Here is a 27,761-nt window from a genome sequence, read left to right as displayed (position 1 = left end):
GCTCAGCCTGAAAGGCAAAGTCCAGCCTGCAATGTTGTATCTCCTCCTGTAGATGTCGCTGTTACCTACAGTGTAACCCCCAAGGTGTTGTAGTTCCACTTCCATCCTGCAGGTGTCTCCCGCCTCTCCCGGCGCGCTTCCGCTCCCTCCGCAGTTCCCGCTCTTACTGGCGCGTCCGTAGTAACGCTCGGGGGGCGGGGCCACGGTTGGAGAGGTGAGTGAGCCGCTGGCCCGGGCATGGCGGGGGAAGCTGAGAAGCCGCTGGGAACGGAGGAACCTACCGTAAGTGTCCGGGGGCCGTGTGCCTGTGTGAGAGCCTGTGGGTACCGAGGCTGACAATGGGCGCTGTGCTGACCGGGTATCTGTCTACTAATACCACTGGGAATGCTGGGAGCTGTAGTACAGTAACAGCTTGATCCCCGATGTTTGCCCCTGTGTGTGTGTGTGTATGTACTGGTATATGTTAGTGTGTGTCTGTATTGCACTTGGCTTGCAGAAAGGCTGCTGGCCAGCAGAACTTGCACTCTAATACATGGGTATCATAGATGTGTATGTAATAAGGGGCTGACCCAGGGAACTTTTTATCTGAACAGGTGTGTGTTAAAATAAGATCTGTCCCAAGGAGCTTACACTCTAATGTATTCTATGTGTATATAAAAAAGTAGCAGGAAGCGTCTCTGAGCATTTGGTCTAATTTATAGTCCTGTGTCTATCTATCTATCTATCTATCTATCTATCTATATCTATCATCTGTCTATCTATCATCTATCTATCTATCATCTGTCTATCTATCTATCATCTATCTATCATCTATTATCTATCTATGTCTGTCTATCTATCATCTATCTATCATCTATTATCTATCTATGTCTGTCTATCTATCTATCTATCTATCTATCTATCGTCTGTCTGTCTATCTATCATCTATCTATCATCTATTATCTATCTATGTCTGTCTGTCTATCTATCATCTATCTATCTATCATCTATTATCTATCTATGTCTATCTATCTATCTATCATCTATTATCTATCTATGTCTGTCTATCTATCTATGTCTGTCTATCTATCTATCATCTATCTATCATCTATTATCTATCTATGTCTATCTATCTATCTATCTATGTCTGTCTATCTATCTATTATCTATCTATGTCTATCTATCTATATCTATCATCTATCTATCTATCTATCATCTATTATCTATATATGTCTGTCTGTCTATCTATCTATCATCTATTATCTATCTATGTCTGTCTGTCTATCTATCATCTATCTATGTCTGTCTATCTATCTATCATCTATCTATCCATTATCTATCTATTATCTATCTATCAATCAATCATCATCTATCCCTAGATCGTAAGCTCCCAGGGATTCCACTTCTGCATCAGGATATAGGGATCTTTATACTGAAGATAGTAAACTGCTTTTTTATGATATAGACACATATATCAGTAACCTATTTTTTTAGCACAAAAATCGAACGTGTTTAGGAAGTTTCATGTCTCCCACAAGTGCAGATACCAGGCGTGTGTATTTTTATGGAGATTTGGGACTTGTACAGCTCAAAAACTGCCAGATTTCCAAAGCCGCACTGCAGGACTTGTATTAGATTCCAAGGCCAAAGAATCCTCTCAGGGTGGTTTTCCCCGGGAAGCCGTATATATTGGGGAGTGCACATTCTAATAAATCCAAAATGGTTGTGACTTTTTTCTACAAAACTTCAAAGCTTTGTTGAACTTGGAGTCTTTATACAAAATGTATGAAAATTCTGAAAAATCACCTTAAGACGTTTAGCTTGCAGCGTTATATCTCTGCCATGTCATTGGTTACCAAGATAAACAAAAAAAAACACTTAATTCAAATGCCAGGGGCCTACTGAAACATTTCATGCCCAATATGCATTGGTTTATCCCAGTGAATTCATTCATATGAAGTTTCAAAGCTTGCTGCAGTATAAACCCCCTCTGACAGTACAGGAAAACCCTGGTCACCGTGTCATAAGCTATTTTTTATTTTTAAGAACTGTTACCCACTTATATATGTATATATAAATATTTATATACAGGGAAGGAGTTCTCTGGCAACACAATAAGCTGTACCCTCATACTGTACTATCTAGGCTGCTCCTACCCATACGTATATACAAGTATATGGAATATGCTATCTGTATACTCATTACTTTCCACTGTCCGTATCTTGATCGTTAGCATCTAATGAGGCTCTGGGGGATTCTCTCAGGCATCTGTTGGTGCCAAGAGTAGTCCTGCTGTGACACCTTAGCCACCTGTTCCAGCGCTCCTTTATCTCCCTGCTGCCAACTGATGGTTTCATGGGTCTCATTGATTGGTAGCCTGGTCCTTCCAGGAGTTAAAAACATTCTGTATATTTGGTCTTGCCCTTATTTCTCCTTTAAAGATCTTTCTTAACTTACATTTCTTATCCTGCTCTCTGCCTAAATAGTCGTCCTGTCCTGAATGACTTTGCTTGTATGATATCCATAGATTTTCATATATATATACAGTGGAGGAAATAATTATTTGACCCCTCACTGATTTTGTAAGTTTGTCCAATGACAAAGAAATGAAAAGTCTCAGAACAGTATCATTTCAATGGTAGGTTTATTTTAACAGTGGCAGATAGCACATCAAAAGGAAAATCGAAAAAATAACTTTAAATAAAAGATAGCAACTGATTTGCATTTCATTGAGTGAAATAAGTTTTTGAACCCCTACCAACCATTAAGAGTTCTGGCTCCCACAGAGTGGTTAGACACTTCTACTCAATTAGTCAACCTCATTAAGGACACCTGTCTTAACTAGTCACCTGTATAAAAGACACCTGTCCACAGAATCAATCAATCAAGCAGACTCCAAACTCTCCAACATGGGAAAGACCAAAGAGCTGTCCAAGGATGTCAGAGACAAAATTGTAGACCTGCACAAGGCTGGAATGGGCTACAAAACCATTAGCAAGAAGCTGGGAGAGAAGGTGACAACTGTTGGTGCGATTGTTCGAAAATGGAAGGAGCACAAAATGACCATCAATCGACCTCGCTCTGGGGCTCCACGCAAGATCTCACCTCGTGGGGTGTCAATGATTCTGAGAAAGGTGAAAAAGCATCCTAGAACTACACGGGAGGAGTTAGTTAATGACCTCAAATTAGCAGGGACCAGAGTCACCAAGAAAACCATTGGAAACACATTACACCGCAATGGATTAAAATCCTGCAGGGCTCGCAAGGTCCCCCTGCTCAAGAAGGCACATGTGCAGGCCCGTCTGAAGTTTGCCAATGAACACCTGAATGATTCTGTGAGTGACTGGGAGAAGGTGCTGTGGTCTGATGAGACCAAAATAGAGCTCTTTGGCATTAACTCAACTCGCTGTGTTTGGAGGAAGAAAAATGCTGCCTATGACCCCCAAAACACCGTCCCCACCGTCAAGCATGGGGGTGGAAACATTTTGCTTTGGGGGTGTTTTTCTGCTAAGGGCACAGGACAACTTATTCGCATTAACGGGAAAATGGACGGAGCCATGTATTGTGAAATCCTGAACGACAACCTCCTTCCCTCTGCCAGGAAACTGAAAATGGGTCGTGGATGGGTGTTCCAGCACGACAATGACCCAAAACATACAGCAAAGGCAACAAAGGAGTGGCTCAAGAAGAAGCACATTAAGGTCATGGAGTGGCCTAGTCAGTCTCCGGACCTTAATCCAATAGAAAACCTATGGAGGGAGCTCAAGCTCAGAGTTGCACAGAGACAGCCTCGAAACCTTAGGGATTTAGAGATGATCTGCAAAGAGGAGTGGGACCAACATTCCTCCTAAAATGTGCGCAAACTTGCTCATCAATTACAAGAAACGTTTGACCTCTGTGCTTGCAAACAAGGGTTTTTCCACTAAGTATTAAGTCTTTTTTTGTTAGAGGGTTCAAAAACTTATTTCACTCAATGAAATGCAAATCAGTTGCTATCTTTTATTTAAAGTTATTTTTTCGATTTTCCTTTTGATGTGCTATCTGCCACTGTTAAAATAAACCTACCATTGAAATGATACTGTTCTGAGACTTTTCATTTCTTTGTCATTGGACAAACTTACAAAATCAGTGAGGGGTCAAATAATTATTTCCTCCACTGTATATATATATATATATATATATCTCCCAGGAAATCATGAATGCTTGCACTGAGCTGATCTCTATTTCGTTTAGCTAATTGCCACCACTCCTCCAGTTTCACGGTTTTATCTCCTTGAGGAAGACGTGAGTCAGAGCAGCAGCCCTGGAACCCAGATCTCCAGCGCCAGCGGCATCTCTCTGGGGGAAGCCATCCGGCAGTCTGCCAGTAAGGTAGGGAGACCCACACAAAGGAGACTTAGGGTAAAGACACACAGAGCTACAAGTAGCAGCTACTTGTCACGGCTACAGAAACAGACAATGCTGATCAATTACTGATAATTGTCTCTACATGTGTTTTAGTAGGGGCAATTCTCAGTATTATCTTTGGCAGGGTATTTTCTGGAGTTTAGGAGCCATGACAAGTAGCTGCTACTAAGTAGCTCCATGTGTCTTCACCCTTATACAGACTGTGACCCCCGTGTCTGATAGAGATACAGTATGTAATCACCTGCGATTTTAATGGTGCGTGTATGGCCAGCTGTACTTAAATGTCACTTAAAAACAACTACTTTACTATACTTTTATGTGTATAAAATTATCAGGTTTGATTGGTTGTCAAGGGGGTCTATGTAGATATGCAGATTTGGAGCTCAGCGGGAAGCGCCTGGAGGTAAAGAAGACACCACTTTAAATATATGTTAAGAAATTCTGAGCTAAAGATCCGGAAATCACGGGCAAGAATTCAATTTTAAAAATACACGGCTAAAGACATATTAATTAATTGCCGAGCGGCTCGGAGAATCTTCCCCTAATGAGCCTATTTTTGTATCCGTGTGTATATTTTATGCGAAACAAAGCTGGCAGCGAATGGTGTTTTCTCTCGCACAGGCAGCCGCTTTTCATAGAAATGTGTTTTTCAGCTTAAATGGTTATGTCATGAGCGCCAGGAACAAAAGCCTGGGCAGGCACCCTTCTGTTGTGCAGCGCTCTCATAAGCTGATAAATATAGCGCATTGACTGCGGTCTCGCAACACCCGGCGCAAGGGTGCGAATCTCGACACCGACACCGCTATTTGCAGGGCTTTTCACTACAAAAATACACACGTCCCATTTCCAGAGGCTGAAAGATTTGATGCGGTGGGCGGAAGGCGGCATCAGAGATGAAACAATGCTCTCTCTCAGGTTTATATAATAACAACATAAAGGGTTTGTGTGAATGGAGCATTAATTCGCTAACTCACGCAAGTTACTGACATCACAGTAAATCTGGAACATTAGTGAAGTGCTCTCAGGCCTCAGCGCCGTTCTGATTTCTTTAATCCTATTACTCTGGCCCGACACACTCTCGCACACTTGTTTTAGTCTACTTTCCCCTTTATATTGCCTTTGTCCTATTCTTCTCCCTGTATTTAACTTCCTAGTTTCTTTCTCTCCGTGCCGGGTATTCATACCCCGCTGGGTGTAGGATTTAAACTACTCAAGGCTCCTTTTGGTTTTGGAAATCGTCATTAATGGTATTGTGACGGGCTGACGTGGGTTTGACTTTGCTGCTGTTACGTACATAGCCTGTTGGACCCACCGACGCACTACTCGTAGGAATTTACTGTAGTTAACACGCTGAATTTTCTCAGACAGAACAAACAGATTTTAAGCTGTTAAAGAGAAAGGTAAAGCCCTTGTCACATACAGGTTGACCAATACTCTTTGTTGTAATTGGCTGGATTTACAGACTACTTTGAGAAGCAAAGGAAAGACTCTTCTGAGGGTCACTTGAATGGATTATTGGTCAGATAGTGTGGCTAACATTGCCCTACTGTATTGCTCTGTATATATACATTAACTGCATCTGCCAAAACATAGGAGCAGAGAGCTTTATTCCCCTCCTTATATTATATACTGATGATGTTATGTCTGATAAGGACCCATTCAGAAAGTGTGTAAATACAAAGTACCTGTCCAAACATGGCAGATAAAATCCCAGCTTACCTCTCTACAGTATGGATATTTTCATGCTAGCGACACAGAGCCAAGGAAGCTGAAAGACCTCAATAAAAAATGTACTTTTTGTTTATATTTTTTTTAATATCAGCCTCTATGTATTTACTGAATTTATTGTTGAAGTTGTACTTCATACACATTTTACAGTGCTTTACATATTGTTAGAGAGTACCCAGTGTATCCTTTTGTACAGTGTTTACTTACCCAAAGCCAGGTCCTTCTTCTGTATTGTGAGTTTCTTTTACATAGAGTGCTCTGATCTTTGTTATACATTGTGTTCTGGGCACTATGCTTTTGCTTCTTGCTATGCAACATACTGTATACATTTGTATGAACAACTAACAGTGCAGAATTTGTGTAATTGCAGGGTATGGAGTCCTGGTACCAGCTGCCAGCAGAGGAGGATGCCAGTAGCATTATGCCGCCACTTAGTGAGACAGGGGCTCTTGCCGAGCAGACGGAGTTCCCTACATTAGAGGAAGGAACGTTACATTCAGAACCAGATGAGACAAAGGGACATGCTTTGGGCCTCGTGCACTCAATACAATTTGGTATGGAGACTGCATCGGTAGTCATTTTATTGTGGAACTATAACAAACTCTGTAAAGAACACATTGTGTGCACTAGTAACTTAATAAAGGAATGAGCGCTGGATGCATCTTTTATGTGCAAAATACTGTCCTTTTGTCTTCTAATTCTAAGAGAAGGGAGTGTCATCAGCAGCATTACCCATAAATAACTAATCCGTTATTGAAATGTACAGTGAGCATGAACAAATCAGTGCAGGAGTAGTTATCTCTTTGTATAGTTTTGGGGAAAACGGAGATAGGAGTGGATGAATCAATTCCTGCATCAAGCAATTAGCATTTGGCAAATAATTTAGGGAGTGGAGATTTCAAGAATTCAGATCAAGAGGTTTTTGAAGTTCTGCTGTATGGGCACAAACTTCTAGCCTTTTTGGGGATGTATCCACTGTTGCAGAGTGATACGCACTAGCTAATGTCTCCTCTGTGGCTTTTATCCCATTACCCAGTCTCCTCCATGGCTTCTATGCAGTTACCCATCACAAATGGTTTCTTTTCTCAGACTTAATTTTTACCCAACTTGTAGACAATCAGACTATTTCTTACTGTACTTTTATAGTTATTAAAGGGAAAGAATTTCAGTTAACCACTGCGTGTTTACGTTGCTGTTCTCAGAGACCCAGGACAGCCGCCTTTCTCCTTGTCTCCCACTTCTGATTTCCACCTCCACTCAGGGACACAAGCTGTTTGATGAGACACTGTACCAGCAAACTGAACTGGATTTTGCACCTTTGAGGTATGCAGCTGTGTCAGCACATAAAACTTGCTCCTTGTTGCATAGAAATAGATTTTAGGATTTTACACATTATCCTTTTTATATGCTCAGGTGTAAAGTCTAAGGTGTCCTTTGCACTACTGCATCCCGTTTTAATATAGTTGACATATTCAGTTCATATTCAGTTAATGCACCAGTGTAGGCAGCTGAAAGTTCTCTCCAACATATACAAATGCGTCCTAAGGGTTAATGTTTCACTCGTAGCAGTTGTTTCTATGAGACAACTTAATCATTGCAAGATGTTTGTATTATAACTTAATATCTTTCCCTAGTTGGTTAAAGCTGGCAGCTTTAGTTCTAATCTGACTATTTTGACAGTCTTACTTTAGCAAATAGTGACTGGTGCTTAATTCAGGGGCTCATTTATTCTGGATGGTTAATATAGGAAGTAGATTTATACTTAATTTGTTTTTATTGCTTTATTAATAAACATATTTATTAACTTTGTTTGCAGTGGTTCACTTGATATCTCTGAATTTCCTGGCCATACAACAAAGTCTCTGCTAATAAGCGATGCAGTAACACTGACAGCCAAGGAAGTTTCACTAGACGTGGCTGGTGAGAACGTCACGCTGACCCAGAATCCTCTCCCTCTTAGCCCTGAGGAAGACCATGAAACCACAAACCTGCACTATCTATCACAGCACCCGCTGCCTTCTACCCAAAAAGATTTTGACTTTGCTCATTTGGCTCCCACTATTTCTGATACAGACAAGACAATATCTGAAACCTTGCAAGCAGCCCCCCACGATGAGCAATATGCTTCTCCCATAGAGAATTTGGACATGGTATTTAGCCAAGAAGATGGTTCTTTCCTGGATAGCAGTGTGCCAGCTCCTGTGTTGCTGGAGCTTCTAGAGAAGGAGGTTGGCATATCTGGAAGCAGTGAGGTATCTTCTACAAGTAGCTCTTCTGAGAATGTCTCAAACAAAAAAGATCTACACTCAGAGGAGCAAACATACAATAGATCACAAATGCAAGGGCTAGATGGCCCAGGGAAAACATCAGACCAATATCTCCTAGAAGGTGAAACCTTTCGAGATTCCAGTGAAATAGATTTTAATGCAGAATCCTTTGAAAGTGCTGAAAGCCTACATGCCAGTAGGCCGAACAGGTCCCACCATTCTGGAATAACTGTACGACTAGCTAAGGGGCCACCTTCTGTACCAGGTAACAATGATCTTCACAAAGAGCTCTGCGCCGAAATCCAGCAACGGTACAGAGACAGAATGTTACGGAGATCAGCTGAGGGTTTAAATGAAAAGGATACGTCTTCTCTGACGGAAGCTTTTACAGATCCAAACAGTGGGAAGGATGACACTGTAGTGGAAGTGCATTCAAGCATGGCCCGGGATGAGCTGACTATTTCCTCTCGCTGTAGCATAGAGAGGGGACACAAAGATTCTGAGATATCACCAGCTGTAAACCCAACAGCAGAGGACAACTCATTTATTGGTCGTCTGGCTTATCCCATCTCTCAGTCCACTCCTGGAACCTTTACTGGGAAATCTGGCAAAAACCAGCTCACTGGCAGACTGATGCAAATTAAGGCCAAACTTACAGGGTCTAACATGTCTTTAAATGAGGAACCCCTTAGTAATGCCTCTACAGAACCGGTATTCAAAAAGCCGCAATCTTTACAGAGTAGCCGGGGTTATGCCGAGAGCAGTGATTCTCAAACATCCCAGTCCCCAGACAGGAGGAGAATCCAGTCACTCCCAAGTCTTAATTACATTGAAAAAGTTGGGGCTTGGAACACCAACCAGTCCTTTGATGCCTTAGTTCTCCGTGGCTTGACAGGAATATCACCGAAAAAGAAAGCCTATAACGCAGTGGCGGATTCCTTAAACCGTATGCTGTCCAAGCAGTCAGATAGCGCTTTGCCAAAGAGCGGGCTTTCTGCCATGTCTAGGGGAACAGGGTCTATGAACAACTTGAATGCCACTAAGACTGATCCTTCTGGCACCCCTCAACTTATAAGGTCCCAGTCTTGCACTACTGTGCCAATGGGAAGCACAGAAAGAGCAGACGCCAATACACAAGGTGAAGTGGTTATACCCGTGAGTGAGTCACATGATGTACAGAGAGTTGATAAGGTGCTTCCTATGGATTACAATTTTTCAGATCATCTTCCCAGAAAAGAGCAGCCTGTTGATTATAAGGAGGCGATTGACATGTCAGGCAGCAGTCAAGAAATCGCCTCTCAAACACAGCAGCCAAAAGCAGATGTTGGTAGCAGCACCGTGGCAATGGACCGCTTTAGTGATGTGTCTCCTGATAACGAACTGTTAAGTAGTTCATGTTCGAGTGGGCACACAAACCAGATGCATTCACTGACAAGTTTAGAAGTAGACAATTATGTCCCTCTTTGGGCGGCGTCACCAGAGGAGGTGAAAGAGATCAACATTGAAGAAAGGATACCGGTATGTATTGCTCCTTGTTATATAGGTTTATGTAATATTTTTATATCTTGCTGTGAGTGTAGGATCTATTTAACTGCATATGCCTTTATTAGTCATAGCAAAGCAGTTGCTGAAACTAAAAGGAAAAATTAAAACATCTCTGATAGAATTATGGCACATGGGTCATTTTAATCAAATTACCCAATCCCATGAATAGGCATTTGAAAGCAGTATGTTCTCTGCACTCTCTTCTGGTTCAGACACTTTGGGTGAAGACACATGGCGCTACTTAGTAGCGGCTACTTGTAATGGCTACTAAACGCCAGAAAATACCCTGCCATAGACCATACTGAGAATTGCCTCACATTATCCGTAAATGATCAGCATTGTCTATTTTAGTAGCCAGGCCAGTATCTGCTACTAGTAGCTCCATGTGTCACCCTGAAGAAGAACTGACATGTACCACACTGTTTAATTAATAACGCTGAAAAATTAGCCACACACAGTATGTTCTCTGTATCTTGCAGACTTATCTCCGCAACCTTGGCATAGACCAGTCACCCACTACCATACTAACACCCTTTGCACCAAAAGGACCAATTAGGGAGCCTGAGTTTTCACCTTCAGAATTGAGGACAATAAAGGGGTCAACTGCCACACCGAACAGAAGCATGCGTTTTTCTGAAGGTAATGAGCTCCCACCATGGTCTCTAAATGGTTTTCTAGGCATATGGGTGACATGGTGGCTTGGGGGTTATCACTATTGCCTTGTAATGCTGAGGCCCAACCCTTTGTTTACTTCCCAACATCTTAAATGTCTGTTGTTAACTCACATGTTTTGTCCGATATTAATTTGTGCTTGACGCTCACATAAATTTCTGTCTTTATAAAGTGTAATTTACTTCTTTGGTTTAGGAGGCTCTCAGAGTGCAGCTGACGTCTCTCAATCCAGCCTCTATTCCACTGCATCTACCACAAGTGTGTCGATACCCATGGGTTCTGATGCTGGCCGGGATTCTCCTCTGCAAACTGAAATGTTGTCCCAGTTTAGCTCTAGCTCTACTAGGGATAGACCAATTAGCCAGTGTGATATGGCCACGCGCTTTGGAGAAGACAATGAGACTCTTTTGCCTGGTCTGAAATCAGAAAAAGTAGAAACGGGTATATTGGGCCATGAGTTTCAGTCTGTGGAAATCAGTGCAGTTCCACCTTTATCCATGGAACTCCAATGTAACATGGAAAGCACTGAGGCATCAAATAGAGTTAAACAGCTCATTGATCACTTTGAATGTAAAACTATTAGTCCGGACCAGCATGTCTCCAGTACGTCTGATGTTGAAGCTACTGATTTCTTTGGCCTGGCATCAGTATCTGGGATCCCTCTGCAGAAGCCAGCCATGGAAGATTCATTCAGCTCAGGGTCAGTATCTGGGATCCCTTTGCAGAAGCCAGCCATGGCCGATTCATTCAGCTTGGCATCAGTATCTGGGATCCCTTTGCAGAAGCAAGCCTTGGCAGATTCATTCAGCTTGGCATCAGTATCTGGGATCCCTTTGCAGAAGCCAGCCTTGGCAGATTCATTCAGCTTGGCATCAGTATCTGGGATCCCTTTGCAGAAGCCAGCCTTGGCAGATTCATTCAGCTCGGCATCAGTATCTGGGATCCCTTTGCAGAAGCCATTCTTGGCAGATTCATTCAGCTCAGTGTCAGTATCTGGGATCCCTTTGCAGAAGCCAGCCATGGCCGATTCATTCAGCTCGGTGTCAGTATCTGGGATCCCTTTGCAGAAGCCAGCCATGGCCGATTCATTCAGCTCGGTGTCAGTATCTGGGATCCCTTTGCAGAAGCCAGCCATGGCCGATTCATTCAGCTCGGTGTCAGTATCTGGGATCCCTTTGCAGAAGCCCGCCATGGCAGATTCATTCAGCTCGATGTCTGTATCTGGGATCCCTTTGCAGAAGCCGGCCTTGGATTCTGTAAATGATTCTTTTGTTGGTTCAAAGACTCTGAAGGAGATACGCAAACTGCTGGCAGAAGCTGAAACTGTTGGTTTTGATGAGTCAGCTCATGGCTACTCATTCTCTTCTCGGGTTAAAGACATTTCTAGCTCTTCTTTACCAATGTGGCTGAAAACCAGTGACTCCGTAGCTCCTACTGCTGGGAATAGCAGATTTACCAGCCTGGGAGACGGTCAATTGCCAGAGATATCATGGGATGCCTCTCTAAGCAGCAGCCTAACGTATGACAACTTGCAAATGAAAGATTCCCCAGTAAAAGTGGGTTGGGATGATTCTCTAGCCAGCACTGACAAATTTAAAGATAGCACAGATTTGGAAAAAGAATTAGAAGGCCAAAACCAACCCATTCCACAGTTTAAACAAGAGAAGCTGTTTGAGAGAGCTGAGCCTGAAGGCTTTAGTGAAGTGATGGCTGTTAATAAGGTGACATTTTACGCTCCCTTTCGAGATGGTAGGAGAAGTGATATAGTCAATACCATTTCTGAAGCCACTGAGTGCACCTCAGGCCATCTCCATAGCATTACAAGTGCTGTACGGGGTTTGGAGCAAGCACAGGTCGTGACTGGTCTATCCTATGGACGACTGTCCGAGAAAGCGACAGAAAGTGATGACAGCAGCGCTGACTCTTTGGCTGGTCGAGTGAAAAGTCTGCTGAAGAAAGATGCACCATTAATGCACACAGCACAGACAGGGACAAGTACCGATGGGAAGGAGGCAAAAACACGTGGTAAGTGTTGAATTCATTAAAAGTAAGCTGGGCAGCTCTTCCCTAAGCAATTACTCTATGAAAATAACTTTAATCTTATTTTCATTCATTAGCCCAACTAATACCTACCTCTGGGCCCTGGGTCCATGAATTTTGTCTTTTTAGTACTTTTGTTTCTTGGCTGCTCTCTTTCCCATGATCAGCTGTGTGGTGATGTTTGGGCTAAGCTTATAAGGCTGTCCAGGGTTTTCCAGTTGCATTGTTTTCTATGGACCAGGGAGGTAGTTATGTAGAGAAGTTTGAATCTACCCATAAAGGATAAGTGCAGTATCTTAAGGTGGCCATACACGGGCCGATTGTAGCTGCCAATATCGGCCCCTTGGACCGATTCGGCAGCTTATCAGCCCCTGTAGGGGCAGGAACGAGGGGCATGCCCGACCGAAATCTGGCCTAAAACCTGGAGTCAGAGTTCTGTACCTTGAGCTGATTGGGAGGTTCCCAGTGGGGGACCTATCCAATAAACCAAGTCTCCAAGTTAGCTAACCATTTACACTTGAGGTTTTTGTGGATACAATCCCTTTCTTGCCTGCAATGGGGCTATTATACCTAGGAGGGATTTCCAAGCATTACTAAAGATCATTGAGCACCATATAATGGCTTCTGTTCATTTCTTTTTATCCTTCGCTGCTGCCATCATATAATTATAGAAAAGTCTCTCTGAGAATAAGTATCTTCTGTTTTGCAAAGCAATATTCAGATGCCCAGTGTACACTTGGTGGGGGGGAGCAGCATTGTTTGAAAAGGATTCAGAACACAGGTGGCTTTTTTGGATGTGTTATTCATTGCATTTGTGCATTGCATTTGTCCTAATCCAATTTTTTCTCTGTATCCATAGCTTCCATGCAGCTGAAACTGGCCAATTGTTCTTCCATTACGGAGACAATTCTAAATGATGAGGACAGGAGACGAATAGAAGAGATTAAGAGAGAGTTAATAGAGGGGGCAAAGGAATCACAGCTGGGACAGGTAAGTGTTACAGGAGGAACACAACCACCTCCCTCAGGTCTCAGGCAGCTTTACACATACCAAGTTACCTTAATAACTGCTAACACTGACAACCTTTTTTCTCCTAGGTCAGTAGCCCTTTCATTCAGTCTGCTTCCCCCATTCTGACTGTGCTAAGTGACAAAGTCTGTTGCTTTGGTGTTGATAATGACCCTATAAAGGTTAATTCTATTCCTCTGTTTCCATATTGGGGTGGGACTGTTGTCTTTCATATTGACCATCACAAGTGCAATAGTGTTTATTTTGGAGAACCTTGTACCTTGGTCTCCTGATGTTCCAGCAGCCAGTGGGCTGCCATTCACTAAGGGTTCTGGCACACAGGGAGATTAGTCGCCCCTCGACAAATCTTCGTTTCTGCGGGCGACTAATCTCCCTGCAATGCCATCCCACTGGCAAGAATGTAAACCGCTGGTGGGATGGCATACGCATCGCTACGATTTCTCGAAGTCACCTGAAGTTGCCTTGAGAGAAAACTTCGGGCAACTTCGGGAAATCAATGCTACAAGTAACAACCACCATGGGCATATAGGCACCAAGGAAACTCCACAGGGGTCACAAATGTTTTAAAAGTAAAAAAGACTTTTTATTCAGAGTTACATTAAAGCATCTTCAAATACGTGTTTCATGCCCTAGACTGCACTTAATCATGAGCTCCCTAAAGCTAGCCATACATGTTTATATGTGAGGTTTTGTACTATTTTTGGGATGCATGTCCATGAAGAGATTGCAACGGACCTCCTCGTACCATACTAATATTTCCTTTGATTTGGTACAGTTATAATCTGTTCTCCCATCTGGCATCTTTATATGCACTGCAAGTCTTTGATTTTTCCTGTGAACAATCATATTTTCAAGATAGCAGACTCCATGTTAATAGTTCATTGTTCTATATGTAATATTATATTATAATATATCTTATATATATTATCTGAGCGAGGGCCGCCCTGACCTATTTCATGCCAGGGCTGGCAATCCCCTGTTTGCTCAGTAGGAATCGGCACAGTGCAGCAGTATTTACTGTGAGCAGACCATAGAACCACCCTTTAGTGGTGTGTGGATCTGTTTCTATAGATTTTGAGCTGGCTCTTATTAATACCTTCCTAGTGTAGAAAAACCACAAGCTCATTATCTGCTGTCCCGTTACCATAATAGTAATAAAACTTAACCTTTTGCTCCCCAGCTCTGATCTGTCGGCTTCATTTGTTGCTAACTGATTAAATAACAGGGATTTTTAACCCTGTTGCTGGCCTAATATATGTCAGATTAAAGCAATGCTGAGTGCTATAGCGGGAGACCAGTCTTAAAGGAGCAGTTCATTGTAAAAATGAAAATGGGCAAAATAAAAAATATTTGCAATATAGTTATTTATGCAAAAATGTAATCTATAAAGGCTGGAGTGAACAGATGTCTAACATAATAGCCAGAACTCTACTTCCTCCTTTACAGCTCTCTAAGCTGTTAGCAGACAGTAACCTATCAGTGACTTGAGGGAGGGCATATGGGACATAACTGCTCAGTTAGTTTGCATGTGAATCTGACCTGCGTGCTCACAAAGTAACTGAACAGTTATGTCCCATATCCCTCCCCCTAAAGTCACTTACTAAGAGGTTAGAGAGCAGGAAGTAGTGTTCTGGCTATTATGTTAGACAGACTGCGCAAAATGAAAAATATTTGCAATATAGTTGGTTAGGCAAAAATGTAATCTATAAAGGCTGGAGTGGGCAGATGTCTATTATACCCAGTTTCATTTTTACTCTGAACTGTAATATATATTAGTGCAATATATTACTGACTATACAGGGAGTCTCCCTTCATTGCTGCCCCCTAAGCCAGTGTAAATATGAAAACGTTCCTTTCTGTGCTGATCCTGGTAACAGTATTATCATTCTTCCAACCCAGTCTGCACCCCAAGGGCTAAGGAGAGGTGAGTTTACCTTCTGTGCTGTCGGCATGGTTTTCTGGGCAATAAATTTCTGTACAATGCTGTGTGGACCTGACTCTGAGATAAACTTTCATGCCTGGACATGCCAGAGGGGCCAGGCCTCTTGTACCCGGGTAATCTGAGGAATGTACCGGTTACCAACCATGTCCTTAACCCCTTTTATGCTTCTTGTAAACAGTAAGTTGGCCAGAGCAAAGGGCAAGACGCGCTAAGGAACAGGGCATTCATGGGAAACGTTAGGAGCAAATAAGTATAGTTCTAGCAAGTTATTTGTATTTCCTTTTACTAAATCACACTGACGTGCTGCAGAGATTGTTCCTTAGTTACCAGTTAAGATTTGAAATGTATTAACTATTGGAATCTACTCGGTAATTTTGCAGGTCCCTTTATTTATTTACATAAAATTCCAGCATTTCCCTGTTTTTGTCCTGCATGTCTTTGATTGTTTCCACAAAAGCCGGTCTAATCACAACTAGCAACCAATCAGCAGGCATCATTTACTATTTTAAAACAAGTATCTGATTGGTTGCTATGGGTTACTAGACCGTGGCAAACGCATCTAAAACGCACTTTTCTTTCATTCCCCCGCTAGTGTTTTGTCTCTGGTTTTTCCTATTAACGGACTCAACCAAAACACTCCTTGTTCCACAGACCCGGAACCTTCTCTGCCGTCTCCCTCACTCTCCCTCTTGCATGCGAATGCTGTGTGTAAGCTCCATGGTTTTCAGTGCAGTGTTTATTATGGGTATTTCCACCCTGTGACTTTTATGTTGAATGGTGTCACCCAGTCGCCCCGTTTAGCTGCCCCAGAAGGGCTACAGGTTGGATGTGTCGGCAGTTAATTGCTATGTTTGCAGCACTTTTCTGCCATGCTATAATGTGACCATACACTGGGCAATTTTTAAATATACACCCAATGACTGTTGGGGGGTTGTAGTTTGGGTCCAATTGATTCTGTAGGTAAGTTGAGAACCCCAAACATCCAGTGCAGCCCTTCCTGGGCAGTGCATGTGTATAACCAATCAAGGGCAGCCTTTCTGGGGGCAGGACATGTGTATATATCCAATCAAAGGCAGCCCTTCCTGGGCAGGAGATGTGTGTAACCAATCAGGTGCAGCCTTTCCTGGGCAAGGGATGTGTTAAGCCAATCAGGTGCGGCCTTTCCTGGGAAGAGGGTGTGTGTAACCAATTAAGGGCAGCCTTTCCTGGGCAGGGGGTGTGTATAACCAATTAAGGGTAGCCTTTCCTGGGCATGGGATGTGTTAAGGCAATGAAGGGCAGCCCTTCATGGGCAGGGGGTGTGTATAGCCAATCAGTTGCAGGCTTTCCTGGGCAGGGGGTGTGTATAACCAATTAAGGGTAGCCTTTGCTGGGCAGGGGATGTGTTAAGGCAATGAAGGGCAGCCCATATGGGCAGGGGGTGTGTTAAGCCAATCAAGGGCAGCCCTTCATGGGCAAGGGGTGTGTATAGCCAATCAGTTGCAGGCTTTCCTGGGCAGGGGTTGTGTATAACCAATTAAGGGCAGGCTTTCCTGGACAGGGGGTGTGTATATAACCAATCAAGGGCAGCCTTTCCTGAGCAGTGGATGTGTTTACAACCAATCAAGGACAGCCTTTCCTGAGCAGTGGGTGTGTTTACAACCAATCAAGGACAGCCTTTCCTGAGCAGTGGGTGTGTATATAACCAATCAAGGGCAGCCTTTCCTGTGCTGAGGTGCGTAACCAGTAAAGGTTAGCTGTTACCATGCCAAGGGTATGGCATTTCAATAACAATGGGCTATTTCAGGCAGCTCCAGCTACAAAGCAGCACATACTTTCTTGGCCTTGGCACTGTGAGCCGGAAGCTTTATTTTTATCCCTTATATTTATTGATTTTTTTTTTTTTTGCATTCACACATCATGCTGCGGCTTGAAAACAGAGTATTTTTATAGCACCTGAAACCTACATGAAGCACAAAGCTTCCCTGAAATGCCTGGAGCGACAGTAACAAGACAATTGTGCTTCCGTATGAGTCTAAAGATAATCCGACGGAGACTAAATAGCTATTCATGCTGCCAGGCACGATGTGCAGGGAGGGGCTGATTACTGGGGAAACCTTCACACCTTGTTATGTACTGAGAACAATGCACAAATCTGCACTCAGCATCCAGTCAGCTCTAGCACTTTTATATTCTCCTTAAGGTCCCCATACACGGTCCCTTAGACCGATACGGCAGCTAATCGGCCCGTGTATGGGCACTACCGACAGGCCTGCCCGACCGATATCTGGCCTGAAATCGACCAGATCTCGATCGGGCAGGTTAGAAAATCTAGTCGGATCGGGGACCGCATTGGCTCGTTGATGCGGTCCCCGGACCGACTTTTGCTATGCCCGTCGTTATAATCGAATTATCCTGGATTCTCCCGATATCGCCCACCTGTAGGTGGGGATATCGGGAGAAGATCCGCTCACTTGGCGACATCGCCAAGCGATCGGATCTGCACGGGTATGGGGACCTTTACTCTATTGATATAGCCCAATATACAGTCCCATTTCCGTATGGGGTACACCTCAGCATACAATGTGATCACTATAGAAGGTTAATAAGAGACATACACAAATAAAGATGGCAGTGTAATTAAGAGCACTAAATTTGCTCCATGTCTAGTAACCCTTCAGCAGCTAACATTTACAATTTTAGTTCTATTTACATTTACTAGACTGCAGCAAACATTTTAGGCGCTCCATGTACGTGAAATGGCCACATCTTTTTTCCCCCCTATTTTCTCCCCATTGAGTGAATACTGTTTATACCTGCAGAATCCATGTTGTGCCAATGCTGACAGGATGTCTGACCACTGGAGGAAGTCGGAACCTTTTCGTTTACACATGACTCCGTCACCTGACCTCGGTCAGTCCAGTCCTAGAATGCACCCTAAGTTGCTCGAGAGAGCTCCGGAACAGTTGGCACCTCTAACAACTGCAGAAACATTCAACAAAGAGAATGCTCACACCTACGTGAAAGAGGAGTCTCGCCTGTTGGAAGAGGCCTTTGTGCCCCAGACATTGAAGTTGACAGATTTGGATTTCAGAGAAGCTTCCGGCACAAAGAGGGAACTGAGCCAACAGGGGGCTCCTGCTCATCCACCACTGAGTGGAGAATCCTCCAAGCCAGTTACATCCATTACCTTTTCATCACGCAAACGCAGCTCTCCTCTTTCCCTTTCCTCCAGTTCCGAAAGGACGTGTCCTGCAGAAACTTCTCCCGCTGTGCGGCCACGCAGCCATGATGGGTCTGATCCCAACAAACTGATCCTCAGTGCACCAGCTAAGTCTCTTTCTGTATCAGACACACCTGTAGTGGCTCCTCAGGATACTCCGGCCTCCCATCTGGCTACTGAATACCGACATTGGCAACACAGTCCCACTCCTGATTCATCCGAATGCAGCCTTCATGCTCACAACAGTTTTGCACTATGTAACCTGACTTGCACTGATAATGAGGGCAGCATTACCTCTCTGGCACCACAAATCTCTCCTTATAGCCACCCTGACTTCCATGAAGATGTTCCTCTAACCGTTGGCTTAGATCAGAGCTTCCATTCAGAACACAGTTCATATCGCACAGAGGGGATTGATGGAAGAGCCCATTCCTCCCCAGAGCCCTGTATGCCAGCCAGCCACCCTGCTGCTGCTTCTCCAGCTAGAAAAGCCATATCGTGTGTTCATGTTCAAATCTCCCCCAAACAGGAGGACTCCAAGAAACTCGACTTTGACCCAAAGCTCCTGAGTGGCTCTGCATGTGTTAATAATGTGGCCAAGCTGCAGGCAGAGGAACCTGATCTGTCCCCATCACGTGCTGCAAACTTGCCAGGGAAGGAGGGGGCATTAATAAAACAAGATCTTGCTGATGAAAAACTGACATTATCTTCCCTCCATTTGCACACAAAGCCAAGTGACAGTGGCATTCGCCCACCTGTAAGTTCCCTATCTACGCCAGAGAGTGCAGCATCTGTGGTGCTCGGCCGCATTCCCTTACATGATGCAACGACGCAGATAACCACGGAGAGCCCAGCCAAAACAACCTTCTCTGCTGAGATATTTATTGACAGTAGAGAAAAGGATATAATATCCAGGTCTCCAGATGTAACAGCCAACACCACTCCAGAGAGGCAGCCTTTATACCATGCCCGACTCTCCCCAGCCACTGGTAAGTCTTATTGTGCAGTTACATTGTAAATTTATTGCACGTCCCGACTGACAGAAACCATTCTTTTCCTGAGGTATAGATTAGTATTTGCACATTCCTTCTCTTCATATTACTTTTTTATACCGTCCTATCCCATAATATTTTTATTGTAATATATTTATAAATATGACTTGTTGTAGGAAGTTGACGAGAATTTTGGAAAGATTGTGCCTCATATTCTTTTTGTTGTAGATCAACCTTTGCTCGTGCCATACAGACCTCATGGGAGCCCTGAGTTGTTCTATGTTCCCTACACTGATGGGTTATCCAGGATCTCTCCTGTCAGCACCATAGAGAGCTCCCACACAGGTTAGTCTGGATAAAACTTCCGCCTACTGTTTTGTAGCTAATGATAGAATATAAAATGAATGTTTAATAGTTTTCCCTATGAGTAAACATTGTGGGCTGCCCATACAGTCTGTATTCCTGAAATAGTCTCCACTTACTTTATCATAAGGCTCCAATGATGCAGTTTCACCCAAATTTCCTGTGGAAGTGCTGGGCTCAGGCACGGATAGTCTGTCTGATTCGGCAATGGTCCGGCATAAAGAAGGCATATACAGCAAAGGCTCTAGCCCCAAGCTGGCCTGGGAAGCAAGCACAGCACCACATAAAGGAAATTCCTCAGGTGAGCAGAACCTTCTTACACAACTTGTACTGTTTCTGGGCTCCAATACCTCTGGGTGCTGTTAGATATGTGCAAAGTGTGTAGTGTTTATACCACCTCTCATTACTGGCTCTTCTCTTATCAAAGGTTTTGTGTCTTGTGTAAGCTACATATTGTGCCTCAGTATTGGTACTTGATTTCTATTTCCTCTGAAAAAGTCTTACCTAAACTCTTTGCCTGGGTAACTACATGCAAGAGATCCAATGATGTTCCTCAGAACCTAGATTCCTAGGTTTTATCCCATGCAAATTTGAACTGTGCATCTTGTATTAATTGTGTATGGTGCATAACCAGGCCCAGACTGGCAATCTGTGGGTTCCGGCAAATGCCAGAGGGGCTGCTGTAAGATGCCATAGACACTCACTATTTATTGGGCCTATTTTGACTCCAAGTCTGAACCTGTTCCTAACAGTGTCTTGTATTTTATAGAGACTTTGCCAACAATATCGGCTGTACGACATACGCTGGAGAAAGAGCCAGAGCATCAGATGGGTTCCGATACTAAACCTCCCCGTACTGCTCTTACACAAGGAAACTTTCAATATGAACGTGATTCCAGATTAGATAATCAGAGGGAAAGGCCTTCCCTTCTCTCCAGCCACACTGAGGATAATGAATTCTTCCCCTTAACGCCAGAAATAGATTTCAACAGGGACCAGCGACGTGATGGCAGCCCAAGCCTGAGGTGGAACAGTCCAGCTGAAGGTTCTTTGCTAAGAAATGCTAAAACTATTTCTTTTCCTTTTTCAAAAAGTTCTCCCAGCCTTAAAGTCACTGGGAGTAGCCCACTGCCTGGAAAGGTCTCTCCAACTTCACTTGGTGGCAGGTCTGTCACCAATGGAAGAAACGGTGAGAATTCCTATACCAATGGCCGCTACATGTCTGTGACTCGGGAGTCTGATGGCCATAAGCGGTTGCACAAGTCCCAGGCCACTCTGGATCAGAGCTCTGTCTCCCAACAGAGTCTGGATGATCTATGGGCTCGTTATACAAATAGGAAAAAGCTTCAGCAGTCGGAATCCAAGAGCAATCATGAGCTTTCACTGGTGGAGAGGCTAGATCGCCTAGCCAGGCTCCTTCACAATTCCTCTTCCCACTCACCACTCTCGGCAAAGGACGAACCACTTGCTGACCTAGAGCAAAGCAAGAACCATGTGAAAGAGAGAAGCTGGGAGGGCAGTGGCCATAAAGGAGAAAGATGGTATGACAAGAAGCTCTCAGGAACAGGCCTTCATGTAGGGGGCAGATATTCGCTAGATGAGATAGACATTACTAGTCATGCTGATGAGAGCTCTGTAGGCTCAGACTTGTACCCACTGCTCCAAAGCGCCAAATCCGACAGCGCCCCCTCTGAAACAGGAACGGCTACACAAACAGGCAGCGAGGTGACTACACAGACATTAGAATCCAGCTCCACTCTAAAGACGGTATCCAGCTCTGCTTCTACCATAGACACCATACGCCTTATTAACGCCTTCGGTCCTGAAAGGGTCTGTCCATCGTCCCGGCTCTCCCGCTTGTACAGCGCCATTGACCTTCAGAAGAGACGCTCGGAAGAAAGCACAGGCAAGCCCAGCAGGAACCCTGCCGCCAGAATAGACACGGGGGGACTTCACAGAAGCTTAAATAAGGTAAAGACTCCATTTTATTCCTGTTAGTTCTGACTCTTGATACTGGGATTTATAGTTGCATTATTCTGTAAGAACTGTCCAAGTATGTGTGCTGTAGTTTAACTTATGTATATTATGTTACGTAGCCTTTTTATATAATACCCCCTCTCTGGTTATGCTGAACTGGACCCTTGCTCTCATCCCACTAAATGGGAATTTCTCATTATGCTGCTTTTTTTTTATCTTTTATGAAGACCCCAGAATCCGTATCTTCTGCCTCCACGTCTGACAGCTCTTGGCAACCAAGACCAGCCCTCAAAAGCAAAAGGAGCAACAAGTACTTAAACAAAGGTGTTCAGGCAGGTGGGTTCCCTTCCCCGCGCCGCTCAGTTTCCCATTCACTTCCTTTCTCCCACTGAAATGCCACTCTCCTGACTCTGACTGCAGCCATGTTTTTCCTGCCAGCCATAGTTTGCAGATCAGATAATGTGTACCTTAATATTTTATAGAATGTCCAATTCCTAGCAACTTTGCAGTTGATCCTGATTAAATAATTTAGTTATAGTTTGAAAATTATTTCCCTTCCTCTTCTAAATTTTTCCAGCTTTCCAAAGGGGGGGGGGGGTCAATAACCCCGGAAGCTAAAAAACTATTGCTCTATGACCTTATTATTGTTACTTATTTATTATCTTTCTATTTTGACCCCCTCCTATTCATATTCCAGTCACTCTTTTAAACAACTGCCTGCTTGCTAAGGTAAACAAGACCTTAGCAACCAGCAACCAGATAGCTGATGAAATTCCAAACTGGAGATGAAGTAATAAATTTAAAACCAATTGCAAATGGTCTCCGTTAAGGTGGGCACCCTTTAAGCCTATATAACAGAGAATGGAAGAAATTAGATTCTTGTCCCCTGTTTGCACCAATTTTGTTTGTTATTCCTGCAGGAAATCTGGAAATAGTAAATAGTGCTACTAAGAAAAACACAAGGGATGTTGGCACAGTTTTTCCTTCGCCAAGAGGAGACCCCCATAAACCACTTACCCAGGGGCACGGACAGAAGGAAGAGCGCTTCTGGGACAGCAGTGTCTTTACTCAGCGAGGTGGGAGGAGCAAGCAGGTCGCAGCACAAGGTTAGTTGCTTTTTGGCTCAGGTTTGTAATATGATGATAATGTGGTTTTATCCCCCTCTATCTCCTCCCCATGCATCCTTTCATTGAGGAGATTTATTCCTTGATGGCATAAAAAGTTGCTTAAAAGCGGGCAATACTTGAACCAGAGAGGGTAAAATATTCTATATTCATACAGTATACATTCAGGTTACTCTGCAGGTGGAACTTGGTTTGCTTTGTATGGGTGTATTTATTAATTGAAGCCCAGACAGTGCCCTCTGGTGGCGACATATTAAATGACAATTTAATATCCTTGTATTTCTTCATATAGTGCTATTTATGTACAGCCCATTACAAGGTGGTAATGGTACAGACAGGAGGTTTGATGGGAATCCTTGGAGTCATTCTTTACTATGTGTCGGTTATGTAGAAATTGCACGTGGCACATAGTACTATCCAACTGCTGTTACATTTACAATCCTCTTGTAAGATATACTACTGCTGTTATATCAACGCAGTTCTTTGTAATAGAACTATAGGATGCACAGGGATACATTAGTTCCCAATATTTGTTAGGGTAGAGGATTTGTTGGGTCACTCTATGAGGGGGAAGAAGTAGTCCTACATGGTGACTTTTTACACATGCACCTTCCTGCAGGGCTGAGTTGGTTTGTTCCAACTGAGGACTTGAAATCGGACTCAAGAAAGGAGAATAGGTCTGACATGAAGAAAGGCCCCAGTGTAAGTTGGTACGAGCCTCTGACCAATACAAAGCCCTGGAGGGAACCTCTGCGAGAGAAGAACGTGGAGGAAGTCCGTGACCAGCTAAATAAATCCCACTTGGATCCCCCTGAGAACAAGGCACTGAAGCCATTTGTCAAAGTTACTCTGCAGGTAAGCACTTGCCCAAGGAGCTAACAAGTCTCGCCTCTATCACTCAGCAAGGGGTTAACTCTGCAATCGAACCTTTTTATCGAAAGTGCCCAGTCATAGGCCTTAAAGTGAGAACCCGTTGCAAGACGTATTGGCCACTTATTGAGATTCAGAGTTTAACTGCAGCATAATGGTCTCTCCTGCTACTGTGGCAATAGCACCAGAATAGATAGAACATTAAGTTGAAGAGTATTTGTGGCTTCCCAGTTCCTAGGAGGGACTGCAGAGCAGAGGGAAACCCTGTGTGTTCTGTTCCTGGTTCTGTTTGCCTCTGCTGAGCATTATAGGGTGGTGGGGTTCCTATGGTACTTACTCCTATAGGTTCTGTATATTTCATATACAGAACCTATAGGAAGCTCTGGATTCTATGCACAGACACACACACCTATTGCAGATAAACTACAGCACAATGTAAGTGTCACTTGCTAATTGGAAATGTTCGGTCCAGGAATCTCTGAAGACTCACCGACCCGATTTCATATTCCGCTCCGGGGAGAGGGTGAAGCGCTTGCACCTTATAGCCGAGGAGCGCAAACTGCAGACTGTTTTCCAGAGTGAAAGAGAGAAACTATTCAACCAACCGGCAAAAGCAGGCGAGTGGGAGACAGCGCAGCAGCAGCTGCAAGGTGAGATTTAGTGAGAGGTCACTCACGGCCTCCTTATCCTGCCATTAAGGTGTTATTTGTACACTGTATATTGTCACTAGAGTGGATCCAATAGCACCCTAGTTACCTGGCCAAACAGTGCAGCCCTGGGGTAGGAAGTACAGCTTATTTTGAATGGGGGGGGAATTTGGATTGACTTGCCCTATCTGACCATGGGCAGAGAACAGTCCGGGAGAGGGATATGCAGAGATTAAGAGCTCTGTACCTGAGTAAGTCCTGAACAGGTAACTTTGGATTCACTTATTTATTCTCCCTACTGTATGTGAAAGATCATCTGGGGGAAGCAGGTACAGAAAATGAGAGTAAATAGGTGTCAGTTTGCTTCTGTATAGCTGCTTGTTTCCCCCATAATTTATCCACTTTCCAGCTGTTAATGAACTACAACTCCCAGCATTCACTGACTTGTAGTTTAACAGTAATGGTAACTGAATGTTAGACAGCCCAGATACCAAATGTGACTGACTCTTCTTGCCTTACTGCACTGACTGTCTCATAACTGCATGTTTTTTGCAGGAAAGTGATAACTCCACCATTTCTTTTTATTCCCACTGCCCGCAGCTCATATATTTGGGGCACAGCTGCCCGTGCTTTAGCCACCTCGAGACACGTATGTTTCGTGGCCTGTACAGCTCACGTTCTCTCTCTGCCATATTGCTCTTCTCTTGCAGCCAACCCATAGGCCTATTATATGTTACACTCTTGCTCGTAATGCTCCATTGGAGGTTCTGGGAACAAGCCACCAGTGTGCCATAGGACTGAATAGAAACAGGGCTGCTCAGAGGATTCAGATGTTGGATTTGTGTTTCTGTTTATATAGGGGTTTCCCTTTCTAGAACACTCTGCTTATCTGGGTGTTTGAGTGTGTAACTAAGCAGTGTTACATTATCTTCATATAAGCCATCTCAATCAGCAACAGTTTAAGAATTTTAGGTAATTTAGGTGCCATAAGTGGTTTTATGGCTGTGTTTATTGTCTTATTGCACTCTGTGGCTGCTCCATATGAACCAGAGCTTTCTCTTTAGACTACAGGTTAAACCAGAAGAACAGAATGATCCCTAAGAAAGAAATGGTCCAGCACTCCAAAAGGTGAGTTAAGCCCCAGTTATATTTTATCTCCTGCCTCTCAGCTGTCCTGCCCCCTCACTTCCTGCCTGCCCATCCCACCTGCACCCTCACTTCCTGCCTGCCCTACCCGCCTGCCCTGCCCCCTCACTTCCTGCCTGCCCTGCCAAGAAATGAAAAGAAAATAAACCTTCTCCAAAAAGACTTTAGTCTGCCCAGGGTGCTGCATAGTGTTCAGGCCTAGAATCTTATAAGGATTCATTAAACCCAAGGTACTGCTGGCATTGTACTGAGCTCTGAGGCAAGGCTGTAATGGGGTCCGTCTGTACAGCTGCGACTCCTGTAATTCCTCGCCTGCTGAGAGACCCATGTTCCTTGGGCTTGGAGGGGGTAATTCTGGGACTTATTGTTGCTGTTTGTTCCCAGGATTTATGAGCAGCTCCCAGAAGTGAAGAAAAGACGAGAGGCAGAGAAGAGGAGACAGGAGTACGAATCCTATCGACTGAAGGCTCAGCTCTTTCAGAAGGTTTGTTTTGTGCATCTTATACACCAAGCGCTGCAGTATTTATGTTCCCATATTATCAGTGCTTTGCTAGATATCATACCCTGGCCTGGCACCCAGCCTGCTCACAGGATAGATATCATTCCCTCGCTGGGTACCCGGCCTGGCACCCAGCCTGCTCACAGGATAGATATCATTCCCTCGCTGGGTACCCGGCCTGGCACCCAGCCTGCTCACAGGATAGATATCATTCCCTCGCTGGGTACCCGGCCTGGCACCCAGCCTGCTCACAGGATAGATATCATTCCCTCGCTGGGTACCCGGCCTGGCACCCAGCCTGCTCACAGGATAGATATCATTCCCTCGCTGGGTACCCGGCCTGGCACCCAGCCTGCTCACAGGATAGATATCATTCCCTCGCTGGGTACCCGGCCTGGCACCCAGCCTGCTCACAGATAGATATCATTCCCTCACTGGGTACCCGGCCTGGCACCCAGCCTGCTCACAGGATAGATATCATTCCCTCACTCCGTGCCCGGCCTGGCACCCAGCCTGCTCACAGGATAGATATCATTCCCTCACTGGGTACCCGGCCTGGCACCCAGCCTGCTCACAGGATAGATATCATTCCCTCGCTGGGTAACCGGCCTGGCACCCTGCCTGCTCACAGGATAGATATCATTCCCTCACTTGGTCCCTTCTATAACAATAAAGCACCGAGGGGTTGGCGTAAAGCAGTTTGATTCTTGGCACCTCATCCCTTTCTTATATTCACTTTACAGAAAGTCACAAACCATGTGCTGGGAAGGAAAACCCCCTGGAACTGATGGAAGCAGCTGCCTTATAAATGTTTCTTGCCCTCCCCTTATAGCCAGTAAAAAACTCCCTCTGACTGCAGTCTCTGCACTTGTTCTTGGCATTTTATGTGATGTGTTTTCCACCCTATTTATTATTGTCTTTTTACTCACTGTGTGTTTGTGTGTAAATACATGTGATGAGCTCTATTTTCTATATATTTATAAGAGGAGAAGTAATTTATTTTTTAGTTTTCTACCTGCAGCGACAGAATTAGGCTGATATAATAATAATAATGTGATTTGCTGAATAAACTAATGGTTTCTGCCTGTTTTCAGTCCTCTCTGTCTTACAGTTAAACTAACAACTATGGCAGTTTATAGGAGGCGGGAATAGTCGTCTGTCACTCATGCAGTGGGTGGGAATAGAAAACTAATGGCAGCTCACAGGGGCACGGAAATTGACAGGAAGGGCCCTCCTGCCTAGTAATGGTCTATTTATGTATATATGTATATATATATATGTGTGTGTGTGTAATAGGTTACATTATGGCACAAATGACTCCATAGCAAGAGC

The 27,761-nt window shown here is 44.1% G+C and overlaps 1 protein-coding gene across 2 annotated transcripts; it reads left to right on the top strand.

Moving 5' to 3' along the window:
- Positions 1-109: 109 nt before the first annotated feature.
- On the top strand, positions 110-27,517 carry alms1 (ALMS1, centrosome and basal body associated protein). Of its 2 annotated transcripts, XM_004911290.4 has the most exons (19): positions 110-282; positions 4,213-4,350; positions 6,485-6,668; positions 7,317-7,437; positions 7,931-9,899; positions 10,406-10,565; positions 10,794-12,623; positions 13,498-13,628; positions 18,411-19,800; positions 20,032-20,148; positions 20,297-20,467; positions 20,936-22,137; positions 22,371-22,479; positions 23,064-23,249; positions 23,887-24,122; positions 24,610-24,787; positions 25,849-25,912; positions 26,315-26,414; positions 27,173-27,517. In XM_004911290.4, exons 1-19 carry the CDS (start codon positions 238-240, stop codon positions 27,215-27,217), a joined length of 8,376 nt encoding a protein of 2,791 aa, XP_004911347.2. In that variant the 5' UTR covers positions 110-237; the 3' UTR covers positions 27,218-27,517. The 2 variants fall into 2 exon arrangements, with proteins under 2 accessions (XP_004911347.2, XP_002936316.3); XM_002936270.5 differs by lacking the exon at positions 4,213-4,350.
- The last annotated feature ends 244 nt before the right edge of the window (positions 27,518-27,761 follow it).

Source organism: Xenopus tropicalis, chromosome 1 (genome assembly GCF_000004195.4).
Source record: "Xenopus tropicalis strain Nigerian chromosome 1, UCB_Xtro_10.0, whole genome shotgun sequence".
NCBI lineage: Eukaryota > Metazoa > Chordata > Amphibia > Anura > Pipidae > Xenopus > Xenopus tropicalis.
This window is presented reverse-complemented; position numbering and strand designations above follow the sequence as displayed.

Excerpts from the sequence above, each read along its gene's own strand:
- alms1 (XM_004911290.4), top strand. The coding sequence starts at position 238 with ATGGCGGGGGAAGCTGAGAAGCCGCTGGGAACGGAGGAACCTACC. Across the intron at positions 12,624-13,497 it reads GAAGGAGGCAAAAACACGTG|CTTCCATGCAGCTGAAACTG; the intron begins GTAAGTGTTGAA and ends CTGTATCCATAG. Across the intron at positions 22,480-23,063 it reads AAACAAAGGTGTTCAGGCAG|GAAATCTGGAAATAGTAAAT; the intron begins GTGGGTTCCCTT and ends TTATTCCTGCAG.